The sequence below is a fragment of the Staurois parvus genome, unplaced genomic scaffold (assembly GCF_062004578.1).
Source record: "Staurois parvus isolate SC_StPar_1 unplaced genomic scaffold, SC_StPar_1.0 ptg000813l, whole genome shotgun sequence".
Classification (NCBI taxonomy): domain Eukaryota; kingdom Metazoa; phylum Chordata; class Amphibia; order Anura; family Ranidae; genus Staurois; species Staurois parvus.
In genome coordinates this window covers 5,477,871-5,502,596 of record NW_028318609.1, presented here as the reverse complement: position 1 = coordinate 5,502,596, position 24,726 = coordinate 5,477,871, and the positions used below count along the sequence as shown (strand labels likewise).

The window sequence follows — 24,726 nt, the reverse complement described above, 5'->3', positions numbered from 1 at the left end:
GGGGATGTGATTACTTACAAAACAGGGGAAAAAAGCTATTTTATAATGTTTTTATACCTATACACAATTTTTTGTCTTTCATTTCTATTTTAAACTGAATGGGTTGTTTTACAATGTGAGGGTTTACATGATCTTTAACTATATCTTGAAACCATTACATTCAAGGCATGCCATGAATGATAACTGTCCCAGTTGCTTGTGCTCTCAACTCAATTGTCATAATCAAATAGCTTGTGTCATAATTGATCACATGTGCAGCATCCTGGCAACTGCAGATCAATTAGAGGCCAAGGTTGCAGCTTTCTTGGCTTTAATCCTTTTACTGCCACCTACAATGGCAGCATCAGTTTATTATACACACACAGTGTGTGTAATCTGACAAGTCAACTGTTGGGCCCCTATCACACGGGCATTCCGTAAGTCCATTTTTAACTGTCCATTTACGTATGAAAAATGGACACCCATGTATTTCTAAGGACTAGCAGATGTAAAGGGACGATCATCTGTTTTTAGCTGTTAATGTCCACATCCGTTAACAAACTTTTTTTTAAGGAAGAAAATCCTATTTTTCCTCCATTAAAAGAAAAAAAAAAAAAACCCGGAACAGACAAAAAAAATGTAAATGGATGAAAATGTAAATGGATGAAAAACTGATGTAAATAGACAAAAAACGGATCTGAACGGACATATGGTCTGTTTTTGCATTGGTGAAGGATGTTAAAAAACTGGATGTAAACTGATGAAAAATGGATGTAAACGAATTAAAACAGATGTAAATTGATAAAAACTGACATAAAATGATGTGAACGAATCCATTTTTTCTTGGAAAAAACGTGACTGAACTGATGAAAAAAATGGAACGCCTGTGTGAAAGAACCCTTGGTTGTAAAATGGAAGTGATCTAGCGGCTGTGCATGGACCAGATCGCTTCCACACATCCCCAAAGGTGTGCACATGCGCTCCCGCATGTTTGATGGATGCCACTGGGTAGAGGGAAAGAAATCAGCATCACTTTCAGGTGTCACATGTCACACTGGCTGGGGGAGAAATTAATAGAATGCTATCTAAACTTCATTAGCTATCAGAGGACAGGTGACTTTTTATCCCCTATGTAATGAAGCAAAAGTTTAGTAAAAAAAAAACTTTTAAGTGAAAAAATTTTAAATTGCACCCAAACACTTAAGATTCCCCTAAAAAAATGTTGAGCCCCACCCCCACATACATGAACATACAAATGTAAATGCACATGTCAGGGGCAACTACACAAGAAAAAATTGATTGCATTACACATGCTAGATATCACCATGCCCACCTAAATTAAGTCAATAACTCTAATTTAAATTCATGGTTAACCCTAAGCTGATGACTTATAGGGGCTTTTAGAGCTTCACCTATGGAAATTATAGCATACAAAAATCTATCACCATTTCACAGGTTTATACAATTATAGGGCTTGGCATGTTGGGTATCTATTTACTTGGCATAACCTCATCTTTTATATTTAACTGAAAAGTTGGATAACATATTGCATTTGTGTGTGCTAAAATAAATGTTAGTTTTTACTGATATTTTGTGTTTCAAAAAGCTTATCTAATATCACGTGACATAAAAAATTGGAACTACTAGTATTTTATTCTCTAGGGTGTCTGCTTTCACAAAATATGTTTTGGGGGTTTTACATAATCTTGAAGCATAAAATGATTTTTAACGTGTGCAAAAAATGAAAAAACAGCTATGGCAGTGAAAGGGTTTAGTAAGGATAGGAAGATTTAGGCTCCATGCACACTAGGAGCTTAGAAAAAAACCCAAAAAACTGAAAAACGCTGAAAAAACATTACTCATTAGCTGAATGTAAACAAAAGAATGCCAGCTTTAAACAAAAAAACTGCATGGGGGTTGCGACGGGAGTCACTTTGGGTGGGAGGCTCATGGAACCCAGCTTACTTTACAGAGGTTGGGAGTCCCCTGTATCAGCTCCCCATATCCCTCTTATGTGCAAGTCACCCTGTGTCTCATAGGGGCACAGGGTGACTAATGGACGCTGAGAATGCGGTTGGAATTACTTCAGATGGGACAGTAATATTTATTAGCTATATGAAGACAATTCCTGGTTGTTGATTCTGAATTAAACATGTGAATTGAAAGAAGTGCTCACACTGGTCTCTCTTCTACTCCAGTGTAGGAGCAGGACAGTCTGCTGTGTAGATCCTAATTTATCACACCATTGTCTAGGTGTGAATTTCCATTCATCTTTTGTTTTGGTCACCCAGCTAGCTAACCTAATTAACTTAATGTTTAGAGTTTTAAGTCTATTTCTGTATATAGCTGCGTTTGCATATGATCATGTGATCAGTCTCAGTGTGTATTGTATAAAAAGCCCATTTGAGTTTAAAATAAAGAGTTCCATGTTCAGACAGACTGGTGTCGTCTAGTCTTGTATGGTAGGCTGTGGTGTCTGTTGTCGGTGTTCGGACGGGGAAGCGGTATTCTAACGGAAGTACTCAAGCACAGTCTGGGCCGGTTCTTTTACAGGGGTCCCCCCAATCCATGCCAGGCCCTTTGGTTCTTTTCCACATTTTAAGGGGAACCTCATGCCAGAAAGATTTTAAAAAATGGTGTGGTTTTCCCCCCAAATCTATACCAGCATGCAGCCCAGCAGGTCCAGAAAGGGGGGAGACAAGCGAGCGCCCCCCCCCGATACATACCAGGCCACATGCCCTCAATATGGGTGAGGGGGAGGGTTTGGAGCAGGGTGGGCTCCCCCCAAAGCACCTTGTCTCCATGTTGATGGGGACAAGGGCCTTTTCCCCACAAGCCTGGGCACTGGGTTGTGGGGGGTCTGTGGGCGGACGGCTTATCAGAATCTGGTGATCCCCTGCCCTTTGTGACATCATCGGGAGGGCATGCTGGGTTGATGACACTGCAAAGGGGAACGGGGTCACCCGGTGATGTCACCAGGTGGCCCCGATACCTTTGTTGATTTAGCGGCAACTACAAAGCCGAGCTGTCATTCTGTGGGAAGCCAGCATTGGGTGTGGACCTCTCCCTTTTTTTTTCCATGTTGGTCGGCGTAGCAGTGTTAATCGTGATTGACAATGGATCTACACTCGGGGACAATTTTTTTTTTTTAATAAAGTACTTGTCAAAACTGACTCCTGCTTACTCCTTTTTTCTTTTTCTTTTTGTTTTCGTGCATAAGTAGGAGTACTATGTACCCCATACTCATTCAAATGGGTGGGGGGGGACGGGATCTGTAAAGAGGGTTTCCAGATTCCCACAAGCCCTCCACCCACAGAACCCCAAAACCATCTCCCAGGGCCCCCCTGCTCCAAAGCACCCCCCATATTGAGTGTAGCCTGGTATCGTTCAGGAGGGAGTGGGGCTCGCTTGTCCCCTATTTCCTGACCTGCCAGGATGCATGCTTGGATAAAGGACTAGTATTTTTTATTTATTTATTTATTTTGGCTTGGTGTTCCCCTCAAAATCCATACCAGACCTAAGGGTTTGGTATGGATTTAGGGGGGGGGGGCATGCCATTTTTTTATTTTATGTTTGGTGTGGGGTTCCCCTTAAAATCCATACCAGACCTGAAGGGTCACTAAATTGTTTTTTTTTTTTTTTAATGCTGGCATTCTTTTGTTTATCTTCAGCTGTCAGTGGGGAATCCAACTCGATTATGCCACTTCTGTATTTATTTTTTTCTCTACTTTTTTTTTTTAATATTTGTTAGAATTAAAGAGAGGAGTCTGTAAATTATTTTGTATGTTGAAAAGTTGAAAATAATAGAGAGAATAATTTAAAAAAATTAAAAAAGCCATTCCCTGTTATTCCTGTCATCAGTGACGTTTAAAATGACACATTGTCATCAGATTTCTATAAATCATATCTGTAGTTCCTTGGCAAAGACAGTGGTCATGTGCACAGACCTGGTAGTACTAAGGGCAGGGATGAGGGATAGGCAGAAGAGGCCACTATCGTGGGCACTTCAGCAGACTGGAGAGCAAAATGGCAGGACCTCAAAACTATTCCGCTATGGTAGTTGACGGCTCAGTCAGTGGCAGACTTTCTGCCCTTTTAATGTAGAAACAGCCTATTTGCAAGCAACACTCAGAATCAGGAATATCTGTCTACGACTCGCCTGTGTGTGTGCTGAGGAACTGATCTACTGTATATCTCTGAATTTTTGGAAGCTCAGGCTTCTAAACATCAGTTGGGTTGGAAGACCACACAAGATGTTTACTGCTTCTGCTCAGAAAGCCCTGCCTCTCCCAAGGAGTTATCAGCCTGAACCAGGACCCTATTGAATACAAAAAGGGTAAGATATGGATGGATCTATAAAAAGGCTATAAAATGGATACTGATAGTAGGAAAGGAAATCTAGAGGGAAATATACTGGAAACGAAAAAAAAAATGGTGAGGGGTGCAGTATGGCTTTTTTTGCCTTGGGTACTATAAGCCTTGTCCCTAATTTGACCGGAGGTGGAATAGCTGGCGATAATAAATAAGGATAGGGTGCATGCAATAATAAATATGAATAGGGCGCATGCGATAATAAATAAGGATAGGGCACATACGATAGTAAATAAGGATAGGGCACATACGATAATAAATAAGGATAGGGCGCATGCAATAATAAACGTGAATAGGGCGCATGCGATAATAAATAAGGAAAGGGTGCATGCGATAATAAATAAGGATAGGGTGCATGCGATAATAAATGTGAATAGGGCGCATGCGATAATAAATAAGGATAGGGTGCATGCGATAATAAATGTGAATAGGGCACATGCGATAATAAATAAGGAGAGGGCGCATATGATAATAAATAAGGATAGGGTGCATGCGATAATAAATAAGGAGAGGGCGCATATGATAATAAATAAGGATAGGGTGCATGCGATAATAAATAAGGAGAGGGCGCATACAATAATAAATAAGGATAGGGCGCATGCGATAATAAATAAGGATAGGGCGCATGCGATAATAAATAAAGATAGGGCGCATGCGATAATAAATAAGGAGAGGGCGCATACGATAATAAATAAGGATAGGGTGCATGCGATAATAAATATGAATAGAGTGCATGCGATAATAAATAAGGTTACGGTGCATGCGATAAATATGAATAGGGCGCATGCGATAATAAATAAGAATAGGGTGCATGCGATAATAAATATGAATAGGGTGCATGCGATAATAAATGTAAATAGCATGCATGTGATAATAAATAAGGATAGGGCGCATGCAATAATAAATAAGAATAGAAATTCTGGAGGACCCTCTGCGCACTGGTATATACCATTTTAATCAGACTGCAATAAATAGGGATATTTAGCTCACACATATTGCAATACATATTTAAGCTGGCCAACTACATCAAAGTAATCCCTTTATGGCCAGTCCTACTCTGCTCTGCCTACACAAATGCTACTGTGGACACAATGCCAATATAGGGCACATGCAATAATAAATAAGAATAGGGTTCATGAAATAAAAAAAAATAGAGTGCATGCAATAACAATTAGGAATATAGAGCATGAAATAACAAATAAAAGTAGGGTGCAAGCACTAACAGACAAAAATAAGGTGCATGCAATATTTAAATACAAATAGGTGCAATACAAAATAAATAAAAAGAGGGTGAGAACTCAAGCATAGGAATAGGGTTTTCAATTAAAAAGACGATCAAGCAACTAGTGATAAAAGGTGTGGTAAGATATGTGCGATCGCTATGAAAGTGTTAACATGGCACACAGAAAGTGCATTGAAGAAGCATCCATGGAGAAGTGACCTCAGCCTGAGTTATAATGGGTAGGGCTGATGTCTCTGCTCTGTTGCACTTGGTGCTCTGCTGAAACAATGTACCACAGCAGCTGACAGCACACAGACGTCTGCATAACTAAGTGGTTGTGGGGGTGAGAGGGATGAGCATGCCCATCTAAAGGGACACAAGGATGCGTGCTAGCACAACTGTGAAAGGAGGAGAAGCACAGTGACAGTGGTGGGACTAGTTGGGAAGAGGAGCAGTAGAGTGACTCCGGGGGCCCCTAGGTCATGCAGGATGGACGGGCGTTATCACCGTGCCGCCCGGGACGGGTTCCTGGACGTGCTGAAGGAAGCAACCCGAAGAGATCTGAACTCCCCCGATGAGGATGGCATGACCCCAACTCTATGGGCGGCTTATCATGGACACCTTGGAGCTCTGCGAGTCATCATCAGCCGGGGGTGAGTCCTGATCTATTAACCTGGAGGAGACCCTAAACCTTGTCCTTCAATCTATAAACTTCTCCTGGGCTCCTGGCACATGGGTACAGCAGTTTTTATAGGGATTTTTCTATCAGTCAGCATGCACAATTCCCCAGGGTGGGCATTAAGTCCTTTGGTGTAGGTACACTTTGAACCCTCTAAAGCTGGGTAATTCCTCATTTTTCATTGTAAGAAAGTTCTAAGAACATCAGTTCATTTTTATAAAAATTAGTGGGTTCAATACAACATTAAGTTTCAGCAGCAGTGATGGGAAAACTTGAAGGAGCAGGATGGCAAATGTTTCTCAAATGTATGGATTTCTATCAGTGAATGTGATTTTCATTCCGTAAAGTCCATTCACTGGAAAATCAAACAGTAAAAGCAAACAAAATCTTGAACTACTTTCAAATGACATTCAAATGTTCAGAGAACTTTCATACAAAATGTTCTAAGAATTTTCACTGGAAATTCTACCAGTTTATATACAGATTTAGGCTCACCAAAGTTATTGCAATCTGACCATGCAAACTTTCTACAATTAAATTTAGATTTCTCAAAACTATGTAATATGAGGGCTTACCTAATCTATCCAATCACTATATATCCAATCAGGCAGGCACTTGCATTGCATACTTGTTGCTAGACCTAGAGGACAACTAGATTGTAACATATATGGTGAGCTTAAAGCAGAACTAAACCCAATGATTTCTTGGCTTTTCAAAGCAGTTACATTCAAAGGTTGAGAACTGTCACAGATGCTTGTGCTCTCACCAGAACTGTCAAACCATCAAATGACTGGTGTCATGGCTGGTGTCATAGCTGATCAAGTGTGTAGCACCACGGCAACTGAAATTCAAACAAAGGCTAATATGGCAGCTTCCTTGGTTGCAAAGGATAGGAAGGTTTAGTTCCACTCTAAGTGAAGCAAAACACTTTGCAGTTTTACTAAAACTGGTGCACCCAGAATTTGGTGTAGCTGAGCATAGTAACAATCAGCTTATAACTTCAGATTGTTCAGTTAAGCTTTGACAATAAAACTTGGAAACTGATTGGTTACTATGCACAACTGCACAAGATTCTAGGTGCAACAGTTTTAGTAAATCAACCCTGTAAGGCGGATTTATTAAAACTGGAGCAGACAGAATCTGGAGCAGCTGTGCATAAATAACCAATCAGCTGGTATCTTCAGATTGTTCAGTTAAGCTTTCAAAATGAAAGCTGGAAGCTGATTGGTTACTATGCACAACTGTTCCAGATTCTGCCTGTTCTTTGTAAATTCCTCAATTTATATAAGCCGTCATGCACATTTGACTTTTTGATAACGCTGGCAATGTTAGCTGTGTAAAGTCATGTTAAAAATGTGAGTTTTTCAGCCTTTCTTCGCATTTTTGCATTAGTGTTTAGCTGCGTTTTGCCACAATTAGTAGTGCTTTCCCGCATTTTTCCATGTTTGTGGTTTTTAGCGTTTTTTTTACCAAAAAAATATTTTTGGTACAAAAAACATCCTAAAGTGCCGGTTTGCTGCTTTTTACTGCGTTTTTCAGCATTAGAGCGTTTTTACAGCTGAAAAACTCCTCTAGAAACCCACTAGTTTTGGGGGGTTTTTCCAGCCAAAAAACATCCCAGCCAAAAAACGTTGATTACAGCCTATGTGTGCATGGACACATAGGATAATATGCTGGGGAGTTCATTGATTGTAGAAAAAAATGTAGAACGCCAAAAAAAGCAGCTGTAAAAACATCAAGTGTGCATGAGGGCTAAAAAGGTCATTAAAATTGTGCTGCATTCACAGTCAAAAGTAAAAAACAGAAACATTTGGGTCCCTGGTCACGAATTTCCACATGTATGCATCTACACACGTGTAAACATATCTACAGTGGGGCAAAAAAGTATTTAGTCAGCCACCAATTGTGCAAGTTCTCCCACTTAAAAAGATGAGAGAGGCCTGTAATTGGCATCATAGGTAGACCTCAACTATGAGAGACAAAATGAGAAAAAAAATCCAGACAATCACATTGGCTGATTTGGAAAGAATTTATTTGCAAATTATGGTGGAAAATAAGTATTTGGTCACCTACAAACAAGCAAGATTTCTGGCTCTCACAGACCTGTACCTTCTTCTTTAAGAGCCTCCTCTGTCCTGCACTCACTACCTGTATCAATGGCACCTGTTTGAACTTGTTATCAGTATAAAAGACACCTGTCCACAACCTCAAACAGTCACACTCCAAACTCCACTATGGTGAAGACCAAAGAGCTGTCGAAGGACACCAGAAACAAAATTGTAGACCTGCACCAGGCTGGGAAGACTGAATCTGTAATAGGCAAGCAGCTTGGCGTGAACAAATCAACTGTGGGAGCAATAATTAGAAAATGGAAGACATACAAGACAACTGATAATCTCCCTCGATCTGGGGCTCCACGCAAGATCTCACCCCATGGGGTCAAAATGATCACAAGAATGGTGAGCAAAAATCCCAGGACCACACGGGGGGACCTAGTGAATGACCTGCAGAGAGCTGGGACCAACGTAACAAAGGCTACCATCAGTAACACCCTACGCCGCCAGGGACTCAGATACTGCAGTGCCAGACGTGTCCCCCTGCTTAAGCCAGTACATGTCCGGGCCCGTCTGAAGTTTGCTAGAGAGCATTTGGATGATCCAGAAGAGGATTGGGAGAATGTCATATGGTCAGATGAAAATAGAACTGTTTGGTAGAAACACAACTCGTCGTGTTTGGAGGAGAGAGAATGCTGAGTTGCATCCAAAGAACACCATACCTACTGTGAAGCATGGGGGTGGCAACATCATGCTTTGGGGCTGTTTCTCCGCAAAGGGACCAGGACGACTGATCCATGTGCAGGACAGAATGAATGGGGCCATGTATCGTGAGATTTTGAGTGCAAACCTCCTTCCATCAGCAAGGGCATTGAAGATGAAACGTGGCTGGGTCTTCCAACATGACAATGATCCCAAACATACCGCCCGGGCAACAAAGGAGTGGCTTCGTAAGAAGCATTTCAAGGTCCTGGAGTGGCCTAGCCAGTCTCCAGATTCCAACCCCATAGAAAACCTTTGGAGGGAGTTGAAAGTCTGCGTTGCCCAGCGACAGCCCCAAAACATCACTGCTCTAGAGGAGATCTGCATGGAGGAATGGGCCAACATACCAGCAACAGTGTGTGCCAATTTTGTGAAGAAATTTGACCTCTGTCATTGCCAACAAAGGATATATAACAAAGTATTGAGATGAACTTTTGATATTGACCAAATACTTATTTTCCACCATAATTTGCAAATAAATTCTTTCCAAATCAGCCAATGTGATTGTCTGGATTTTTTTTCTCATTTTGTCTCTCATAGTTGAGGTCTACCTTTGATGCCAATTACAGGCCTCTCTCATCCTTTTAAGTGGGAGAACTTGCACAATTGGTGGCTGACTAAATACTTTTTTGCCCCACTGTACATGCAAACTGTTGGCACTGTATAAACCTTGTATAATAATAATAATGTACATGCATACATGTGTTCATGCGTAAATCGAAGGCTCATTCACACCAGAAGGTGCATTTGAGCGCATGCTCTTTTTTGTGCAGTTCCGCGCATTGGATTTTAGGATGCCTCATTAATTTCAAGGGGTTGGCCTAAGTGTTAAATGTACCAAAAAAGTACCAGCACGATTTTTAAAATTGCACCACACCAAAACAAATGGTGCTGCGGTACCAGGCATTTTGGTGGGCTCAAACGTGTGCATGTTTTCTAGAATTTATGACACCTGTGCACCTCTGCAAAAGGCAACGCATTTTTGTGGGATGCAGGAAAACACAATTTTTAACGCATTCCCGCTGGCGTGAACAAGACCTTAATCCTTTGCTGAAAAAATATGCGGAAATAGAATGTTATGGATGTTTATACATACAGATGTTTATATGTCTAAGATGCATATAAACGCAAGCACTTTACGGACCTTACTTGTTCTTCTGCCAACCACTGCCAGGATCCGGCTAAATACATCAGTCATTTATTACCCCCCCATGTACAAGGCCCTTTACTTAGCATGAAATCTATCCTGACAATGGGAGATACAATGGAGGGATTTGAACTGACACACAGGTCACGCAGTGTAAGCAGTGCCACCAGGATAGTATTGCACCAGATTACTGATGATGATGACTTGGGTCAGTGTAGTTCAGGAGGAAGTCCACAGCACTCTGATCTTCTCATGACAATATTGTCTTTTTTTTTTACAAATTATACAGACATTTGTACAAAATGATTGTAATGAAATGTGAGGCCTAAACCACATCTCTGGTCATAATATAAAGTTGTATATTAATTTCCACATTGTGTTCCAATTAGTTCTAGCCTACTCCCAATAATCTGAACAATCTTGACGTTTGTAAACTTACTTTGTGACAATCCGCACACCTTTACGTCCTTGAATTCTGTGACACCTGGTCAATATGCCCTGTGCGGAGGCAGTGCTGGGTCACATTTTTCCCAGAGCCTGCCTTCTAAACTACAGAGGGGCTGAGCAGGGGAGTTTCTGTAGGCGGAGTCAGTACAGGAATCAAAATTGCCAAAGACTATAAACCAGAAGAAGACTAGCCAAAGATGTCAGTGGCCAATGGAGGAGGTCCCAGGACATTACATATGCAGCGACACTGTCCTCAAGCCTCCTGGAATTTGCGATGTGATTTCCCAGGGGGCTGTGGGTACCAAGGGCTATGTAAAAAAGTGTGAAAGAGTGGGAGCAGACACCTAAAAAAAACCAAAAAAACTTGATTTACTTAAAGTGTTACTAATGTCTATATTTTTAAAAAATTAAAATAACAAAATAACAAACTTGTTATACTCACCTGCTCTGTGCAGTGCCCCGATCCTCCTCTTCTCGCCAAGCCATTTGCTATGGGGTCACACAGTGCCTTCTCACTCCCGAGCTGTGTGTCTATGGATGCATTCTATGCAATAAGGTTAAAAATCTTCTGTGTGCAGCAGCCCCCCTAAAACTTACTTGAGCCTCATCTCGATCCAGCGATGTGCAGGAGTGCCTCTGCTCCCCTGGGTCTCTCTTTCTCATTGGCTGACACATCAGTGGTAGTGATTGGCTCCTGCTACTGTCAATCACAGCCAGTGAGAGATTAGGGGGGGAGATCGGGAGCAAGCCTGCTTGGGTGCCCCCTTTGCAAGCTACTTGTTATGAATGTACTTGGCAGGAGAGAGAGGCCAGGAGCGCCGCCGGGGGACCCAGGAAGAAGAGGATCGGTGTTGCTCTGTGCAAATCCAATGTTTGTTATTTTGAATTTAAAAAAAAAGCTGCCTTTAACTAGTTCCTGGTCAGCTTATAGACAAATGACTGCCAGGTAGGAGCTCTCTCATTCTGGGTGGATGCCATATGACATCCTTCCCAGAACATGCTTCGCGTGGACCCTCTGTCTCTTGGCTTCTGGCTGAGGGACCTCTGACCCATCAATGAGACCCTCTGTCTCTCAGCTTCTAGCTGAGGCACCTCTGACCCCTTGATGAGACCCTCTGTCTCTTGGCTTCTGGCTGGGGGACCTCTGACCCCTCGATGAGACCCTCTGTCTCTCGACTTCTGGCTGGGGGACCTCTGACCCCTTGGTGAGACCCTCTGTCTCTTGGCTTCTGGCTTGGGCCCCCTGATCCCAGGTGAAACCTTCCGTCTCCCACACTGGGAGAGACTCCAAATTGGCCAGGGCCCTGAGCTTTCCTCAGACCTGTCTATATAATGACCCCTGTACATCTGTGCATTCAGACAGGCTGCAGGCATCTGGCAAAACCAAGTCAGGATTGAAAGTTCAGTCCAGAATCACAGAATCCAGAGAAAGACAAAACATAGCATTGTCTGCTCAGAAACAGCAATCTGGAACTTCGAATTAACCCTAAATGGAAATCTTGTGTCACATTTTCCTATATACTCACAGTGACAGAACCTCCCTCTGTCACACATGGCACAGACAGAGCCATTCACAGCCTATCTGTACCATGTGTTTGGCTGTGGTCAATCACAGCTAATTACAACAAAACAAACTGAATGAATCGATTTCATTATGAATGAATGAATTTAATAAAAGTGATTGTTTCTTTATAACAGTGAAATTCATAATTTAAAAAGAAAAACCTCATCACTTCCCCAGAGTAGTACAATGTTACTATGAAAACACTGTATTGCTCTAGTCACAGTATGTATAAACAAATAGTAAAAAAAAAAGAGGAAAAAATTTAATAAAAAAAGAAACATTTTTTAAATCAATGAAAAAATGATTTAAAGTTTTTTTTTTTTTTTTTGTCACCAGTCAGTATACCTGATCACCGCCACATCAGTTATAGGATGGTGCTGGACTTCACTGGTGACAGTGTGCAGTAAGGAAAAAAGAATGTGAAAAACACATTTGTTAAATGTTCTCATTTTCCAAAAATTTCAAAACTTCAAAAAATTTTCCATATCTCTTACTAAATACTTTGGACTGTCTATTTTCCAAAAAGGGATCGTTTGGAGGATATTTGTACTGCATTTTCAGGCATCAAGAAATGAGATCGGCCATCAGTGCATCAGGACTGATGGATTTTCAGATTTATATACTATAGTTTGTGGACTCTATAACTTTCCTACAGACTAAATAATAAGCTCTAATTTGGGTTATTTTCACATAAGAAATGTAGCAAAATACATTTTGGTGTACATTTATGAAGAAAGATAAATATATTTGCTAAACTTTATAACAGAAATTAGGAAAAATGCTAATTTTTTGTGTGAACAAAATTATAAAAATTTAATTTGGGTAGTCAGGGGCGGACCGACCATTTGGAAACTCAGGCACTGCCCGAGGGCCTGGGGTCAGTAGGGGGCCCCATGAGATGCCCCTGGTACCTCACGCTGTCACAATATATATACTTTAAATCCTACTTCTGGCAAAACCTCCGAACCCATTCAGTATGTGTTTTGATATTTTAAAAAAAATACCCTCTGAAAATGTTTATACTCACCTACATCCATTGTCTGTGTCCCGTCCTGCAGTCCTGCACCAAGTCCAGGAGTGGGTGTATGCTAATCTAATGCTGCAGATGTGACAGCACTGGCCAATCCTGGATGGTCCTCTCACGTTGTCATCATCACCTGCAGATTGTCTACCAAATTGTAAGAGGACCCTGGTACTGGACAGCCAATAGGAAGCATCCACATCACACAGTAACATGGACAGACAAAAAAGCACCCTGCTTTCTGTGCATGGAAGAAAAGAGAAGACGTGGGACTAGTCAATCATGTGACTATGGATTTAGGTGAGTAAAATGAACGCTTTAGGGGTTTTTTTTGGACAATTATTAGAACCAGAGGGCAACCACCAGCACAGGGAACACTTGTCAGTCAATGGAAGTACTGTCCTTGGTGCTGAAATTTACCTAAATTTAAAGTGGTACTTAGCTTTCATCCCCCATGTTTTCTTTTTCTATTCTTGGTGTTCCTGGATTTACTTTGAAACACTATGAAATCATCACATGTCATAACTGATCACATGTTCCTGGGGGCTACCCAGCAGGCCCTCACTCCACCTGGTTAGGTTCTCCAACGTGCATCAGGACCTCAGAGATACATTATATATAATTACCCTAAGATATAAAAGTAAAATATACTAACACTATGACAAATTTTATGTCATATACCATCGCAAATCTTACAAATCTTATTCCTCCTTCCCCAGCAAAAATATTTCTCTGATAATCCCCCCCCCCCTAAATCCTCCCTCCCAGGACAATCCCTCCTTCTCCATCCTTGCATACATTTTAACTCCTCTCAATTCCCCCTCCCAGCACAAATCCTTTTCCCTTCTGAATCCTCCAGATCCAAATCCCCCTACCACAAATCCTCCTTTCCCCATCCCCCTTGCCTGAATAAATCCTCTTTTTTCCCAATCTTCCCTCCCAGTACAAATTCTCTTCCACCCCCCAAATCCTGCCTCTCAGCACAACCCCCCATTTCAGTATACAACCTCGCCACCCTCAAGGCCCATCTCCAAATCCCCCCACCACAAATCCCCCAAATTCCTTCTACTTTCAAAAATTCTCTCCCCACACCAAGAACAACCACCAAATCGCACTTCTAGCATCATTTTACCCCCTTCCCTAATCTACCCTCCCAGCACAAATCCTCTTCCACCCCCCAAAAAATCTGCCTCCTAGCCCAACCCCCCATCACAGCACAAATCCCCCCTCCTAGCACAAACCCTCCCCCCACGTCTACCATATATCCTCTCCCCCAATCCCTCCTCCCAGCACATACTGCCCACAGTCCTCTCCAGCACAAATCTTCCTTCCCCCAAATCCCCCCCTCCTAGCACAAGCCCTCCCCCCAACACAGATCATCTACTCCCCTTCCCCAACCCCCCTTCCTTTCTAGCACAAGTCCTCTCCCCTCATAAAGAACCCCCCAGGACATTTCTTCTTAACCCCCCCAACACACACACACAAATGACTCCTACCAGCATAAGTCTTTGTTACCTGTATTCTCCCCAGGTCTCTGTACCCCCCACCCCCTTTGCAAGTCTCCATCTTAAACTACCTACAGACCTCGGATCAGTGCAGCTGATGCAGAGGGTCGCTCCTCCTCCTCCTCTTGTCCTGTGAAATGTCAGAACCGAGGAGCAGCCTAGAGGAGGCTTCTGTTGTCTCTGCAGTGATTGCTACAGGCAGCCAGCTGGGACAGATGCCATCTGCCATAGAGGGGGTGATGATGACATTTGGGACCCTGGGCATCCTGCAAGAGATGCAAGGCAGCCACCCTTCCGCTTCTTATAACCATCAATGAGTTTCTTACACCTTTTCACTGGAATTCTGGACCACTCTTCTTTCACCAACTGCTCCAGGTTTTTCAAATTGGAAGGGTTCCTTTTCCCAACTGCTGTTTTGAGATCTCTCCACAGGTGCTCTATGGGATTGAGATCTGGACTCATTGCTGGCCAGTTCAGTACTCTCCAACGCTTTATCTGAAACCATTTCTGGGGGCTTTTTGACTGTGTTTTAACTTTTTTTCTGTGTGCTTTGGGTCATTGTCTTGCCATAAGACCCATGACTTCTGAGGGAGACCCAACTTTCTGACACTGGGCCCTACATTGCACCCCAGAATTCTTTGGTAGTCATCAGATTTCAACCCCAAATCATCAGTGAACCTCCACTATGTTTGACTATAGGGACTATATTTTTTCTTTAACTCCTTGGTGCCTAGCGTATGCAAATATGCAGCCTCTCCGCAGCTGGGCCCTGGCGCCGAGGGACCGCATATTTATGTACCCAATGTAAACAAAAGATGTGCCGAGAGTGCGCGCCCTGCGAACTCCTGGCACATTAGATGGCGCCTCACAATAGATTGCGGTCAGAAGATTTCCGAGCATGTGACCACCATGACAGCCAATCATGGCGGTCACATGACCCTGAACCCCGCCCCGCCTTCCGGCATCACAAACCATTGAAGGGCCAAGAGGTGCCAGTGCCAAAGAGTTAAAGGCCTCATTTCTTTTTCCGAAAACAGTAGAATGATGGGCTTTTACCAAAAAGCTGTAATTTTGTTTCGTCTGTCCACAGCACATTCTCCCAAAAGGATTTTGGCTTCCTCAGATACCTTTTGGCAAACTCCAATCTGACTTTTTTATGTTTCTGTGTCAGCAGTGGGGTCCTCCTGGGTCTTCTAGCATAGTGTTCCTTTTCATTCAGATGGTGACTTATAGTGCGAGCTGACATAGTTGTACCCTGTGCCTGAAGGTCAGCTTGAATTTGTCTGGAAGTTGATCAAGATTCTTTATTCACAATTTGAACAATCCTTTGTTGCAATCTTTGTTCAATTTTTCTCTTTCATCCACTTCCAGGGAGATTAGCTACAGTGCCATGAACTGTAAACGTCTTGACAATGTTGTGAACAGTGGACACAGGAACATTAAGATCTCTGGAGATGGACTTGTAACCTTAAGATTGTCCATGCTTTTCCACAATTTTTGTTCTCAAGTCCTCAGACAATTCTTTGCTGCTCATTCTCTTCTACATGCTCCATGTGGTACACAGAGACACACAATAGAAAGGTTGATTACATTTTTCACCATTTTAACTGGTTGCAGGTTGGGTTTGCATATTCCTTAATAGACCAGCCAATGGCTACAAGCCCTACACTAATCTATCGCTATGCACCTTATCATTATCAGCAACAATTCCTATGCTTTCCCAACTAAAGCATAAGTCAATATGGCTACTGAGAACCCACCCTTTTATAGTGGGGGGCTGATTTATCCAAAATCCCCCTTTATAGGTCTGCATTTCAGTTATTATGGCACATTCCTGCATTAGAACAGCAGGTTCCTGAACAGCAAACGAGCAGGGTTTGCCTCAGACCCATGGCGGACTTAAACCCAAAGTTAATTCTTACTGGTGACTAATCCTTAACCGTCTGTCTGCTTTTTGTGGGCACAGTTCCTGTTGGAAATTCTGTATATTGTCCTACAGAACAGACAGTGCACAGTCCACATGTGTTTATCTGCTGCTTCTCTGCAAACAGGAAATATATCATAGAGAAACCATAGGTGCAGCCACAAACTTATGAACACTGCCATCTAGTGGCTGAAGAATATGGTTCTACTTAATACTTATACTGATGTAGTTGTTGTGCAAACATACTTAAACATTGTATTTCAACAGCTTCAGGAGTTCCTCTTTAAGAAAGCATCCTGCTTTGAGTCTGATGACTGCAGACTAGTTGCAATGACTGTTTCCAGGATGTCCTTTTTTGTTTCTGTGACTCCTGCTATCACTGTTTCTTTTATACCTACGTTTTCTCCTCCCTACATCCAAGGCAAAGAGCTGGTGGACTGGGCAAAGAGAACACACCATGGATCTATACAGTCTTTGTCTGTTTTTCTGTATAAACATCCTTCCAGATAGACAGGTTTGGTAATGCTAAGAATACTGAAAAGCACATGCATGTTGTGGAGACTTCCAAAGATATTGTTGACCCTCTTATTGATTAAATGTTTTATAGGCTTGAATTTCCAAAAGACAGATTGTTCCTAGTGAATTGGATGCCACTCAAACCAATTGTTTGTGTAGAAGCAGTGGAAGATGTGGAAAACATTGTCTGCCCAATGTCATGAATGAAAGAATAATCCTGAAACCTAACCCAACTGTTCTTTCCAAAGTAGCATCTTCCTTTATTTATTCTCAATATGTAATCCTTTTTTGATTTAATACACAAATGTAAGGGGGGGCTTATGATTGGCCCAAGATGTTGGCACAAGAATGTACCAGTCCCACCTCACCATGCTTCTTCATGGATAGAGTACCCACCTACCCACCATCTTGGACACATCTCCTGGCCATAGACCCACTCACGGCATCCCCAGCTTAAGACTCAGAGCAAAGGAATGTCCACATATGGATACATTTTCTGCACTTTATTGCAACTTCACATTACTCTCCATGACATTTCAAACTTGACATACAATCAGAATCTTTGGCGCAGAATGCCATGCACAAGGTTAAACATTCTGTAGCATTCATTTACAGCGGATAGCACGATACACATCTTTTGGTTGGGCCATCTACCATTTCCTCTTTGGGAGCACCTCCCTACGTATACTAAGTCTACAGCTTTAAGCTTCCATCACCAAGTCACAGGAACCGCAGTTGAGGCTCAGGGGGAACAAGGTGCTTCCGTTAGTATACCAGTCTGTTCCCAATGTCCCTTCTATAGTCTTGCCCAGCCATATGAAAAATGTATTCCCAGGCTTCCACCGTTACTCACATACAGTACGTGGACTCTTTTCAGGCCCTCACGGCCTTGCAGACCCCGCTACAGGACCTGCAGAAAAAGGTCAGGGGAAACAGGGTAACTACAGCTTCTACTCACATGATCTGTACCACCTCACCAGGGAATTCAGCCTTGCAAAGGGCCGTTTACATCGGTTCTGTGTACAACTACATTTTAGTAGCTCAGGGGTGTGTTGTGTTCCCATTCCCCACCCACACTGACATTTATATAGGCACTAACTCCACCCATGACATTACTGGAGGAAGGACCTCTCTATAATGGGAGCTAACATCCACTTACCACGTTTTCCTTACTATGCCAAATTAACAGGCCATCTAGTGGCAGGCAAGGTGAGTGCACCTGCCAACAAATAGGGCACCAGGGGATCAGTTTTTCAGTACTGCTAAATAATTTAAAATCTTTTTATTTAGCCTCAAAATCCAGTGTAAGGTTGGAAAGCTTCCATGTTCACTTTGACAAGATAGAAAACATTGTGTAACCACTTCTGTACTGTTGTATGTTTTTGGAACAAGTGGTGGACGTCGTTGCAGATATCAACCTTGGGGGGGGGGGGTGTGCCCATTAATGGCTGTAAAGCAAACCATCATTAGACGGCTCAGCCCACAGGCAAAGTGCACAGAGCCGATCAAAGCAGCTCCCTGTGATTGATGTGATCAATTGTAAACAATGCAGTGATATAGTGTTTACATTGCAAGCCCCCTCTTCTTACATCTTATGAATAGGAGGAAGGAGGAACTAATGAATGAATATATCATTCATTCACTAGTTTCAGATCAGAATATCAGTGGATCTGATCATTTTATCATTTTAAACCTTTCATCCTCCCTCCTCTTCATTATATCTATCCTATCTCTGCAGTAAGCTGTATATTAACCCCTTATTTTCCATACTCCCACAATATCTGACTTACCTTGGGTTTGTCTAATTTCCATAAAGAGATCATGTTGGCTGTTTTCATACTGTCATGGCATTTTTATTTGATTTGTTTTATAACAGGAAATAGTTTTCTTTCTCAAAATATGGTTCCTTTGCTTCCTTTATATTGTAAAAAATAAACATCCCAGTGGTTATCACCAAAAGTAAGCTCTATGGGTTTAAAAAAAAGATATAAAATTAATTTGGGTAAGGTGTTGCTTGAGTAATTGTCGATCAAACTATCACATCACTGAAATTTGAAAAGTGGCCTGGTAGTGAATGAGTATTGCAGGATGGTACTGAAGTGGTTTGGAAGATTATTATGTCCTTTGGATGGGATGGGATGGGATGGCTTGCTCTATCATTGAACTTTTTTCTCCTAGAATGATGGCTTTTATTGACCTATCTCTTGGTCTAATTATCTCACTGTTGCTAAGCTCTAAATAATCAGAATGTTCAATGTGGCCAATGTACTGATTTGTGACATAAAACATTTATTTTATCCTCCCAACTACAAAGGTTTTTTAGTTTTCTGCTTGTTATTAGAAATATTCTGAAATCCAGGGGGTGTCAAGGTTTAAATCTAAAGGTGGGAAAACACGATTAAAAAATCGACCGATCGGTCATCCGACGACCGAGAGGCGTTCGTTCGTTGGTCGAAATCGTGGCCCACATAAACCAATCTAAAAAAATTGTTCTTCAGGCAATATTTAGTGTTGACACCTTCCTTACAAGTGGAAGTGATGCAGTGGCATGTGACCTTGTAGCCACGCCCTTCTGGCCAGAAGGAGCCATATACACAACAATTAACCACTTCCAGTCTGGACACTTTCACCCCTTCCTGTGGAGGCCAATTTTCAGCTTTCAGTGCTATCACACTTTGAATGACAATTGCGCGGTCATGCAACACTGTACCCATATGAATATTTTTTGCATTTTATGAGACCAATAAAACTTTATTTTGGTGGTATTTATTCACCACTAGGATTTTTATGTTTTTTTGCTATATAAACGAAAAAGTCCAAAAATTTTGAAAAAAAGTTTTTCTTTTAAAATTTTGCAAATAAATAATCTTTCTTCATAAATCTTGGCCAAAATGTATTCAGCTATCTTTTTAGTAAAACAAAATAACCCAAATTAGTTTATAATCAAAAATTATAATTTTTCAAATTTTGTTTTACATTTTTATTTTATTTTTTTATATTATTTTTTATGTTTTTTTTTTTTTTAAACATACTGTCACCCTAGCAGTACAGTGTCACCATAGTGACACTGTACTACTTTTGGGGGGTGATGAAGATTTTTTTTTTTTAGTACACTGATTGCATTTACACCCACAAAGTCTGTAAAAGCAATCATTTCTCTTTCTCTCTGGCTGCATTCTTGCAGCAATTGAGAAATACTCTGAGAGCTGTGATTGGTCAAAGCTTGTCACATGATACAAGGCTGTTGTGAATAGCCTTGTACCATGTGATCTCTGTGATCATTCACAGATTTCACTAGTAGTAAGAAATGATGTCAGAAGTGACATCTTGCTTATTACTATTCATGTGATCACTGATTGGCCATTCAGTGATCACATGATTGGGACCTCACACAGAGGTCCCGTACAGCGAGACACAACAGGCACCAGATTGCGGTGCCACGCGCTTCCAGGGAGCGTGCACAGGCTAAAATGGCGGGCGCCGTTTATGAATGGCAACCCGCCCCTGCACTGCTCCCATCTGGCTGTTTATATACATGGGCCGGACGGGAAGTGATTAACAGTAATGAGTATAATATAGTTTATTACATTATCTATATACATAAATAGTGATACATAAAATATAATATGCAGAATTCTGGCTTCATTATCTCATTAGGCAAATCTACTTTTAACATTCAGATTTTTCGTTCGTGTTTATGAAGATTTCTTGGACATAAACTTCCGGGTCATCTGTTTCCGCTCATGAGTGATAGCGCTTGATAGATTTTTTTTGTACGACCGTCCTACCATCGCATAGAAAATCGGTCATTCGTATGCGAAACGACAAAATTTTTCACTGTTGTTCAATCGGATGTTTTCGTTCACAATATCGTTATCGGTTAAAACATCCTGTTCATCAACGAAGAGAAAATCGTTCGATCAATGGTTCCGCAAACTTTTTGTACGATTTTCTTATCGTGTGTACGGGGCATTATTTTTATCCTGTTCCTAAGTAGAGATGATCTTCTGAACCCACATAGCTGACCCCACCAGAAAACTGTCACCAGTAATAGCCCAATCATCAGTAACTGAGAAATTCCCCACCCTGCAGTTGCACGTATCCAGCTGAGGGCAAGGAATGCCCCGTAACCTATTCCTACTCTGTCCAAAACTGAAGGGGAACATTTTGATCTTGATTTCGATCCAGCGCTGTGCATGAGAGCTGTGGCTCTGTACTCTCTCCTCACTGGACTCAGGGAGAACAGTGGGGACTATTGGCTCCTGCTGCTGTTACTCAAATTCAGTGAAGAGGGAGCAGGGGGTGGCCGAGCTGCACTGTGTTTATAAATAGACACACACAGCCTGGCTTGGGATGGAGCCCAGATGAGTGCCCCCAGAGCAGGCAGCTTCCTTGGGTGGCAGATGGAGAGGAAGAGGAGTGTACCGCGCTGGTGGATGACCCCAGAAGAAGGAGGATCAGTGCTGCTCTGTGCAAAACCATTGCACACAGCAGGTAAGCACATACAACATGTTTGTTATTTTTTAAAAAAGAACCTTTACAACCACTTTAAGGAGTGTTTAAACCCAATCATTAAAACCCAAATAAAGTTTTAAATTGGTAATGTATTTCAAATGTCATTTTCAATATGCTTAAATCTGTGATTTTCATTCAAATAATTCCTGGTGATCCTTCTACAAATGCTTCCTGTTACAAGGTGATAACACACTATCTTGTCTTCTAGTTGTGCTCCTATGTTGTTACCCTGTTATGCGGACTTCCAATGGAGACCAGGGGCGGACTGACCATTTGGAAACTCGGGCACTGCCAGAGGGCCCGGGGTCAGTAGAGGGCCCCATGAGATGCCCCTGGTACCTTTTTCATAGGCTTTTTTGAGTTTGGGCAAGGACACAGGGGCCCCATGATCCCTTATTGCCCGTGGGGTCAGTAGGGGGCCCCATGAGATGCCCCTGGTACCTTTTTCATAGGGTTTTTGAGTTTGGGCAAGGACACAGGGGCCCCATGATCCCCTATTGCCCAGGTGCCCCATGAGTTGTCAGTCCACCCCTGATGGAGACCATTTCAAAACACCTTACACAGTCATGATCCACTGTTGTCACAAATGCAATGCAGTATTCACAGTACATGTAGGAAGTGGCTGCAAAAAGGTGGCAGGTGTTTAGCTGCTTGAGATGCAACAAAGGGTACAAAAGCTGACAACATGTATTTTATGTAACAAAAGTCATATTTTATGATACAAGGTGCTTTGGCAGAATAAATGGAAGTCAGTTAGGTTTACATCGGAATATGCAGTTCAGTTTTGGGCACGAATTCACAAAAAGAACATTGGGGAACTGGAGAAAGTACAGAGAAGGGCAACCAAACTGATAAGAGGCATGGAGGAGCTCAGCTATGAGGAAAGATTAGAGGAACTGAATTTATTCTCTCTTGAAAAGAGGAGATTAAGGGGGGATATGATCAACATGTATAAATACATCAGTGGTTCATATAATGAACTCGGTGTAGAGTTATTCACCCTGAGGTCATCACAGAGGACAAGGGGGCACTCTTTATTCCTGGAGGAAAAGAAATGTAAGCTCCAAACACGGAAAGGTTTCTTCACAGTGATAGCTGTGAAAATGTGGAATAGACTCCCTCAAGAGTTGGTTCTGGCCAGCTCAGTGGATTGCTTCAAAAAAGGCCTGGATTCTTTCTTGGATACACAGAATATAACTGGATACTAACATTTATAGGTAAAGTTGATCCAGGGAATATCTGATTGCCTCTCGGGGGATCAGGAAGGAGTTTTTTCCCCTGCAGGAGCAAATTGGATCATGCTTTGCTGGGGTTTTTTATTGCCTTCCTCTCGATCAACTGTGGGTATAAGATTATAACTTTTTTTTAATGGTTGAACTGGATGGACTTTTGTCTTTTTTTCAGCCAGACTAACTATGTAAAATGTACTTTAACTTTTTACGTTTAGATCCCACAGTAATGAAATCTCAACACAGTTAATTAATAAAAAATTCCATTTACCCGGCAATAATTTCAGAATGTACAGAACTGTTATATGTGAGTTATGCAGAGCACAGCAATGTAATTAAACACAGTGGACGTCACGTTATAGATTATAATAAAGAATGTTTATTAAATGCATTTTTCTAGGGTAGTGCAAAGGACAAGGACTGTACACAATGTATGATAACCATGGCAGCCAATCAGATTTCTTGTTTTTCTTCATTTAATTAAGAAAACTGATAAATGTTTGCTCAGGTTATTTTGCAGAATCATTAAAGCATATGTTGGAAAAAAACAAAAAAAACTAAACAAAAGTAGTATATATCTGCAATATATTTACATTTCCCTATGTTTTATCCATATAAAGACCCTACAAGTAAAGAAAAATACCTGTCATGCTGCCAGAAATGCATTCATCTCTCAACTCCTTTTGTGGACTTTCAGCACATAGCATTTTGGTGGATTGAGTGGTGTTAGCCCTGCCCAGTATTCTTATGCTGAACTACTTAAACATCCATTTCTAATTTGTCACAACTTAGGGACTGATCATTGTGTAGTCCCAAGATAAGAGCTAAGAGGGATAATTGCTCTTCTTGAGATACCACATGAAGTGTGTGTTCAGAGCATACATCACTGCGCATGTAGGTGCGTTATACAACCCCCGTGCACTACCGCTTACAGCATTCTTTTCTAATGTATCTTAATAAACCACAGTATGTGGTGCCAGCGGTTCCCAAGGATGCCATTACACAAGCTCTGGTTGCTCTATGGCCCCAGTACTGCAATTTGCATAATGTCTAACCACTAGCTACCCTGCCACAGTACATTTAATGTAGCGGGATGGCAGGTGCAGGCACAGTCATGTATGTATACACTATATTGCCAAAAGCATTGGGACACCCCTTCAAATCATTGGATTCAGGTTTTCCAATCACCTCCATGGCAACAGGTGTATAAAATCAAGCACCGAGGCATGCAGACTTTTTCTACATACATCTGTGAAAGAATGGGTCGCTCTCAGGAGCTCAGTGTATTCAAACGTGGTATTGTGATAGGTTGCCACCAGTGCAATGCAAAGCATCGGATGCAGCAGTGTAAAGTACACCACCACTGGACTCTAGAGCAGTGGAGACATGTTCTCTGGAGTGACCAGTCACGCTTCTCTGTCTGGCAATCTGATGGACGTGTCTGGGTTTGGCGGTTGCCAGGAGAACGATACTTGCCTGACTGCATTGTGCCAAGTGTAAAGTTTGGTGGAGGGGGGATTATGGTGTGGGGTTGTCTTTCAGGGGTTGGGCTTGGCCCCTTAGTTCCAGTGAAGGGAACTCTTAAGGTGTCAGCATAACAAGACATTTTGGACAATTTCATGCTTCCAACTTTGTGGGAACAGTTTGGAGATGGCCCCTTCCTGTTCCAACATGACTGCTCACCAGTGCACAAAGCAAGGTCTATAGAGACATGGATGAGCGAGTTTGGGGTGGAGGAACTTGACTGGCCTGCACAGAGTCCTGACCTCAACCCGATAGAACACCTTTTGG

The 24,726-nt window shown here is 41.9% G+C and overlaps 1 protein-coding gene across 1 annotated transcript in view; it reads left to right on the top strand.

The window, feature by feature from the left end:
• The first annotated feature begins 6,061 nt into the window (after positions 1-6,061).
• The window catches only part of USH1G (USH1 protein network component sans), a 113,270-nt gene continuing 94,605 nt past the window's right edge, over positions 6,062-24,726 (top strand). The window contains exon 1 of the mRNA XM_089654868.1: positions 6,062-6,225. Coding sequence (XP_089510994.1) covers positions 6,062-6,225 — 164 coding nt within the window. The remainder of the gene's footprint in view (positions 6,226-24,726) is intronic.